General features: G+C 33.3%; 1 protein-coding gene across 1 annotated transcript; it reads left to right on the top strand.

Annotated features, from left to right (window-relative positions):
* The first annotated feature begins 3,519 nt into the window (after window positions 1-3,519).
* Window positions 3,520-8,480, top strand: LOC108210232 (elongation factor Tu, mitochondrial). Its single transcript, XM_017381529.2, has 12 exons — window positions 3,520-3,817; window positions 4,563-4,638; window positions 4,812-4,904; window positions 5,005-5,079; window positions 5,263-5,367; window positions 5,456-5,546; window positions 5,696-5,901; window positions 6,444-6,527; window positions 6,697-6,759; window positions 6,835-6,897; window positions 7,381-7,621; window positions 8,148-8,480. The coding sequence occupies exons 1-12, from the start codon at window positions 3,639-3,641 to the stop codon at window positions 8,216-8,218; spliced, it is 1,347 nt and encodes a 448-aa protein (XP_017237018.1). The 5' UTR covers window positions 3,520-3,638; the 3' UTR covers window positions 8,219-8,480.
* Window positions 8,481-8,579: the final 99 nt, after the last annotated feature.

The following is an 8,579-nucleotide window of genomic DNA, read 5'->3' as shown; positions in this document are numbered from 1 at the left end:
TAGGCATTTGTGATAGGAATGGAATAGTGGAAGTAATGAAATTATTATACATTCAACTAAATTACAGTTCGAATTTCATTTCATTCCCTTCATTTTTATTCTCGTCAACCAAACACAACATAAGGTCATCGAATATGTGGAAGTATAACCACCTCTGAATAGAAACATTTGTCGTATATACTCCACGTAATATTTCTAGAGAATTGGAAATGAAAAACAATAAGCACTAATTTTTTAAAAAAAACGTGGATAATTATATGTTGAAACTTGAAAGAGATGGGGAATTCAATTAATTTTGAATGGAAAAATTATAAAAAAAAATGACGAAGAAAATATGTTAAGGGGACATTTGGATGGTAAGTGAGATTAAGAATTGAGAATGGATATGAAGGGTATAGGAATGGATATCTCAGAGAGTGGGGAAGGAATGATTCACCCATCAAGCAGCATAGGTTCCTATAATTCATACCACAAACTGATTAACTTAAACACCAATACATAAGTTTGAAATTCTGATTCCGTTAATCCCGTTAATTAATCAGACTCATAGATCCTGGATCAAATGTCTCCCAGATTATTAAGCAGAAGACGTACTGAATCAAACTAGTGTAATAGCGGGTGGCAGACATGTGTGGTCATGTTGATATTTCGTGCCACATTAATTCATTTATTTATAAAATTATTGTGATGTTTGGTTGAGGAAAATGAACTATAAAGTACTAGAATGAAAATTGAATTAACTTATTGGGAATTTATTTCTAAATCTCATCATAATTATTTTTCACTCACTCACTTTCAAAATTTCCCTCCTTTCTACCACTATTATGTACATTTATTTTTAGTCATTTCATTTTGTTTCACTTGATTCTTCCCAACAAAACACAACATACAGAGAGAGTGTCACACTCTAGGGAAAACTACCTTATATAGAACACTTAAATCTATACATAAAACTCATGTATCAATCTCATTATTCATTACATATATAATTAGTAAGTCAAAAAATAAAATTCCATCATTTTCTTTCAAAAAATTTTGAAAAAAAATTAATAATATACAAACTGGTTCTATAGTAAAACCATATTCATCAAAAGTGGTTCCACAGTAGATCCAAATTTAAATATGAAATTTTTTTTACTTAGATTGTATGTTTTAAATTATTTGTACATGTTATGTATAATTAGTATCTACATTACAATCAAAATTTATGCATAAGTGGCTAGTAATCGGTGAAAATTGTCATCCGTGATTCATTGCTGAAGGGACTCTAGCCTTGATCTAGATCCGGGACCTTGAGTGCCTCCTTGGTAAAACCGGTTCATGTATTCTCGAAGGGACTCGTTCCTGCCTTGGTGAAGATTCATTAATGAAACAAAATTCTTTGCAAGCGTCTTGCTTCCAATAAACTGACCTATGAAAGTCCTGCTTAAGTCCACAAAAGAGGATATAGATTTCGGATGTAACTTGATATACCAGTGTTGCGCCATCCCGCTCAAAGTTTGGGGAAAAACTCGAGACTTGATGGTTTCATAACTGGTTGCAACAACAATGCATTCATGAACGGCCGTATGTGATTGGCAGGATCCCCCGTTTCTTCATAAGCCTTAATAGTTGGTAACTTAAACTTCCTTCAAATCCTTGCAGCCATGATCTCCACCGTGAATGGTGGAATCAGGTTATCTAGATCACCTGTAGGCGACAAATGAATTCTATTATACCTGAGCGTTGAGGTTTTCAGTCTTTGATTAGAGTTCGGGCGACTCTGCCTTCTCTGGTTAAATCCTAGATTCGAAATCTGAAACTCTTTTTTTTTGTCATAAGACTTCAACGAATTGTATCGAAATACAATACCGAAAGTATCGGGAGAGCTTCTTTCATACATGAGAATTTTTCATCTAACTAGAGGGCATGTCGAAATGCCTAACAAGAAATTAGATAATAAATTTGATATCTGAAAAAAAACACTTGAAAGAAAAGTAAAATCCGCGGAACTAAGAAGAAACGAGAACTTTTATTCAAAAAAGTCTACCGACTAACCAAAGGTCATGAAAAAATAGTCCCGGAAATTTAGTCAATAAAACTTTAATGACCGAAAAGAAAAAAAACCAGATGAAAGTCGAAAATCCACGGGAAAAAAAGAAAACAAAGAGGGAGAGAAAAAAAGAGGGAAAAAAAAAAGGAATCAGATACAAAAGATTATGTAAGACACCGGAAAAAAGATACACAATGTTAGAACTCTAAACAAAAAGAAATTCCACTTTTTCAGCAAAGAAGTTGTATTGAGTTGCTTTTGATCGCAAGTTCCAGCTAATTATATTTGCGGTTGCAAACCGTATTTATGAAGGAAAAAAAAAAATCAAACTGCAAGGTAGTTCTTAAAAATATGATATTTTGGATGAATATCCAAAATTTAGCTTTAAAATTGTGGAAGTACGTAGACATACTTGAATTAAGCGGACCAAACTGCAAAACAATTAAACAAACCGACGCAAGTCTATTTACTAGGGCCTCGTTTGGTAAGCTGCAACCCAACACAGTAACTTACACTTCCATGCAATTTATCTGTGTTTGGTTATACAACTTTTAACTTAAAGTATGTAACCCACAATTCCCAGGTATCTCAAGTTACAACAAAATATTGTAATCTAGTTACATTGCTCAAACGTGATTTTTCTGAGTTACCGCGTACAATATTTGTAATATATTTTTCAAACTTTCCCTATTTATAATATAATTATAATTATTATATATAAATTATTGTTTTGATATAATATTACCTGTTTATATACATTGATCTTTTTCTTTTGAAATTTTATATACATTGATCTTAGTTTACTCTTAACTTAACATTATATAGATGTTGCAATTACTTCCAATACTAATTGTTATAATAATTTTATTTCACAATATTTTTGTATGTCAATATTTATAAAATCATGTTTATATAATTTTAATTTGTACTTCTTATAATATAATTATAATTAAATTATATTTAATAAGTTGTTTTTAATGATATACATAAATACAATTTTTATTTTATGATATTACTAATATAATAATATTTATATTTATTTATATTTTTATATAATTAATTTATCTAATTATCTAATTATAAAATTTAAAATTTTATTTATATATTTAATATATTAGCTTATTTAAATAATTTTTTTATTTATTTATAGATATCAATATATACTTTTTTCTTTTAATGTTATATTAAAATTTATATAACTTCATTTAATATTATATATCAAATAATTTTTATTTTATATGTTTGTGCAAATTTATTAATTTAATAATACATAAATAATCATAATTTACATAGTTACGTACATACATAAATCAAACATACCAAACACAGTTTTTAAACCTAATTCCAGGTAAGTTTTGGTTAAGTTTTGGTTATTGTGTAACTCTGAATCCTGCTCACCAAACGAGGCCTAGGAGTAATTTCTTCCGGTAAAAAAAAACATATTCGAATTTGCCTTTTCCCTTGAAATTTTGTCAAAACAACTCCACGAATGCACACATTTCCATTTCCTACACGACGTCGTCTCCCCTTTACCCTAGTGTTGCGCAGCACTGCCCTAAAAAGACACTAAAACCCTGTGAAAACCCCAAAGTCTCGTCTGCAAGAAATGGCGTCTGTAGCATTACGAAACCCAAACTCAAGGCGACTCGCTCTTCAACTCTCTCCTCAACTCTTCTGTACTTGTCGCGGATCTATCACTCCCAATGTCTCTCATTCTGTCGCCCCAAACGACGCCGTTTCCGCCTCTCCCTGGTGGAGCAGATCCATGGCCACTTTTACTCGCACGTATGAGCTCTTTTCTCAATTACCCATCATTTGTTTTTCGTTATTTATGCTTTAAATGCTTATTTTTATGATTTCTTTGAATTTATTTTTTATTTTTTATAATCTGATCTGTTTATTAGTGTTGATATAAACTAATTGGTCAGAAATTGTTAAAGCTGATTCAAGTTACAGACTTTGATATTTAATCAAGTTTTAATCAGTTGCAAACTAATAGTCAAAGAAATGCTTTATTTTTGCTAAAATTGTGAGTTTTTGTGTTGAACTATAAACCTCATTTCACCGAAATTTGTAAACTTCACCTCTGTTTTGTGATATACGGCATCATTCTTTCGGTTTCTTATAATTAGCAGGTATCTTTTGGGACTTTAATTCTTGTTTACTTCATTTTATTTCTTGTCACAGGCTTTTCTTTCGTAAATAAGATTGTAATCTGGTAGACTATAGCTTTTGTAATCGTCAAAGTGGATGTGAGTTAAACACTTGATTTAAGGCATATGGTGATGATAAAGGATAGTTATCGTTGTTACGGGCACAGGTTTTCAGCAAGGCATTGTAACATTGTAAATGCGTATGAATTGCAAATACTTTTAAGATGTTAGACTTGGTTTTGCACAGGCGGTTTAAGTGATATTATGGCAGCTATACATGTTCTTATATATTTTCTGACATGTAATAAATAGTATTCACGGTTATGTGTCCCAGTTGGAACTTGAATTTCATCTAATTGATGTTCGACTACTTGCAGGAAACCTCATGTCAATGTAGGCACAATTGGGCATGTTGATCATGGAAAGACAACTCTAACAGCTGCAATTACAAAGGTGTGGTACTCAGATACTTTATTATGTCTGTTGCTGCTCTTTTTGTGATATTAGGATTATTATTGCTTTATTATTGAGGTTCAAACCTATAGAGTAATATTTAACTTGCAAGTGTTATCAAAGTTGTGAAATATTAATTTTCTGTTGCTAAGGCATAATGTTTACTTCTCTAGGTGTTGTCTGAGGAAGGAAATGCCAAGGCTATTGCCTTTGATGAAATTGACAAGGCCCCTGAAGAGAAGAAGAGAGGAATCACAATTGCCACGGTTTGAACATTATTTAGCTCAGTCCCTTGATTAACTTTGTCAGTCTTGTTTTAGTGATCCTTTATCAGCACATTGATCAATTAGAGTTTTGGTGTCTCAGGCCCATGTCGAGTACGAGACAGCCAAGCGGCATTATGCGCATGTAGATTGTCCAGGCCATGCCGATTATGTTAAAGTAAGTTATACAGTCAAGTCACGTATGAACAATATAATTTAATGCAGTACTTAAACTTACTCGTGTGAGACAGTTCTAGGAATTCTTATTGCCCTCTTTTGTAGGAAAAACTATTTTGAAGTGTGCTTAGATACTGTTAGTGCCGTGTTCCCATTAGTTTTGTAAGGGACTTCTTATATGCAGAACATGATTACTGGAGCCGCTCAAATGGATGGAGGTATTTTGGTTGTATCTGCCCCCGATGGTCCTATGCCACAGACAAAGGAACATATTCTGCTTGCACGTCAGGTTGCTTTCTATTAATAAACGCCTGTAATTCTGTTTGAAATCATGTACTCTGTTCAGTTTTGAGCATGGCGTATGTTCTCTCGTGCAGGTTGGTGTGCCATCACTTGTCTGCTTTCTGAACAAAGTTGATGCCGTTGATGATCCTGAGTTACTAGAACTTGTAGAGATGGAGCTCCGAGGTAATTACTTTTTCCCTTTTAGATTTCGCTCATTATATTTAAACAAATATGTGCTGCACATTAGATAGAATGAATTGATATGTATTGGGTGATGTTATTAACTGTGATAACTGATAAGTGCTACCATAATATTATTATTGTTTTTACAGACTTGCTCAGCTTTTACAAGTTCCCTGGAGATGACATCCCGATTATCCGAGGTTCAGCTTTATCAGCTTTACAGGGTACAAATGAAGAAATTGGAAAGAAGGCTATACTAAAGTTGATGGATGCTGTAGATGAATACATTCCAGACCCTGTCCGCCAACTTGACAAGCCTTTCTTGATGCCTATAGAAGATGTTTTCTCAATTCAGGTGAAAAGTGGCTTATTGTATATTTGAAACGGTAATGTAGTTTGAAAAAGGAATTAAGTGTTGTTTACACGGTCTTAAAAGTAATTAACTTGAATATCCTAAAAATGAAGATCACACAGAAGTGAAGCTTTCAGTATTTATTTTTTAGGTGTCCCAAATATGTTTATTAATTTATGTTTTTTTAAAGAAGCGATTTTCATTAAAAAAATCAGAGTGACAAAGGACTTCAGGTCACCATTTTTTTCACTGAACCAGATTATGCTATGAATCACGCCAGTTCCATGACTATTATTCATGTAGCATTTCGTCTGTTGACCGTCAAATCACCTCTTGTTCAATGATACTGTTAATTCACAGTTTTTTTTGTTGTTAATCCTTACCTGCCAACTGCATATTTATCTTAAAGAATTTTCTTCTCTTTTCTCTGTGCTTGAAAGGATTTGATATTGTATATTTTCATCTGCACAAGGACATGTTTCTCTATCCTCAATAGTGTGAAACCAATTTAATCTTGGTTACATACTTACATTTGTCTGTATTAGGGGCGTGGAACTGTTGCCACTGGTCGTGTTGAACAAGGAACAATTAAAGTTGGTGAGGATGTCGAGATCCTAGGACTGATGCAGGTAAGTTTTTGGGTCATGTTCTGTTTTTAGTTTAATATATTCATGATCTTAGACTGCTTAGTGTCCCCTTTTTTGCTACTGAGGTCTCACATCTCCTACGATATTTGTGAACTGCTACTTGCATTCAGTTTTAGCACCGTGTCTCTAACCTCATATACGCTATTTATAGGGAAATTTAAAGTCTACAGTGACTGGTGTCGAGATGTTCAAGAAAATATTGGATCATGGAGAAGTAAGGACTTGACTTTTGCTCTTTGAGCTTCAGTTATATTTATGATCAATTTCTCAAGTTTTAATGTTTTACTAGGCTGGTGATAATGTGGGTCTTCTTTTGCGTGGGTTGAAAAGAGATGATATTCAAAGAGGACAGGTCAGTGGCAACTTTTATCAGTATTCAACCATGTTATTGTAACCATAAACTAAGTACTAGTTGACTGTCTTCACCCAGCAGTCTAGCTTATAGCAACCAGTTTTTACATGTATTTTAATTAAACATGTAGAACCCAGTATATACTAATTTTGGATATTCTTTTTTTCCCATCTAAGATATGTGGACTACCTTGTATCCTAGATATCAAAATCTGTTGTGCAGTAAGTGGGTCCACTAAGATCTGAACAGTGGAGCATTGTTTAGTATACAAGTATGTTCAGAGTTATGCCATTGAGACAAGTTTGTTGTTACTTTGTATCATATTATGAAAATAGAAATTTTCTTATTATTGACTGTTTTAGAGAATTTAATTCCTTTGTCAATTGAAAATCTGAATGTAGGAAACTTTTATTGATTATTACGTTAAAAAGTGAAGCTGTATCTTGAATTTTCTGTTTTTGTCTATACTATCTTGTGATTTAGGTGATTGCAAAGCCCGGTTCTGTGAAAACGTACAAAAGGTTTGAGGCGGAGATATATGTCTTGACAAAGGATGAGGGTGGTCGTCATACTGCCTTTTTCTCAAACTACAGGCCCCAGTTTTACCTGAGAACTGCAGATATTACAGGTAAGGTGGAATTGCCTGAAGATGTCAAGATGGTCATGCCTGGGGACAATGTGACTGCTATATTTGAGCTGATCACTCCAGTTCCACTTGATGCAGGTACGTTCTGTTACCTTATTTCCTATTAAGTTGAGGCGTTTGGCGTTTGCTTTGTTGTCACAAGTACTTGTATATATCTGTATGATTGGTATCATTTTCTGAATTTTATTTGGACAAAAATTGAGTAGCTGCGTTATAATTATGCTTGTTCGAGTGCAATACAAGCTAAGTTTCCATTCTGCTCTGTGCTTGTCTAAGTTTCACCTTAATATGTTTGGGCACTTACCTTCGTAGAGTTTGAGCAACTTTTTATATTACCATTTAAGATACTCCATTGTTGTTAATATGACGGGCTTGCATTGTATTGTCTCTGCGGAGCAAGCAAATTGTTTCTCAAACAAATTTTTATGTTTAACCCATATATGCTTGGACATGATTTTCTAGTTGCAAGAAAATGAAATCACTTCCTTACCACTCAGTGGCAATCTTGCTTTTGCCCTGCATATGTTTTTGTTTGTTTTAGAGATTCATGGAAATTGAAGAAACCGAGGTGGTGATATATATATTGCAAAATTTTTTTATGCAGGCCAAAGGTTTGCTTTGAGGGAGGGTGGTAGAACTGTTGGTGCAGGAGTAGTTTCCAAAGTCATAAGTTGAAAACCTGAGACGCAAAGCATTGTATTTTACATTTTTGGTCTTGTAAGAAAACATCTCTTTGAAAATAGTTTCATGAGTACTTGCATATGAGGTTTTCATTTGACAAACTGCTATTGGGAGTTAGAATGCCAGTAAAATTCAACATACTGGAAGAGAAGTTCATCTCTTGTTCCATCTGTAAGACCCAAGACGGTTCTAGTTTACATATAAAATTAAATAAATATTATCGCTGCTGTGACTATTGTCCACGGTTTTTGGATCATTATACTGTTTCCGCATGGTCAATTGTTTTGCCTGCATTTTTTTGTCTGGTATTTACAAATGTAGTAAAAGAAACAGTGAGGTTATACAGTACATAAGC

The sequence above is a fragment of the Daucus carota genome, chromosome 2 (genome assembly GCF_001625215.2).
Source record: "Daucus carota subsp. sativus chromosome 2, DH1 v3.0, whole genome shotgun sequence".
NCBI lineage: Eukaryota > Viridiplantae > Streptophyta > Magnoliopsida > Apiales > Apiaceae > Daucus > Daucus carota.
Note: the sequence above shows the minus strand (reverse complement) of the source record. Positions and strands in the feature narration are given on the sequence as shown.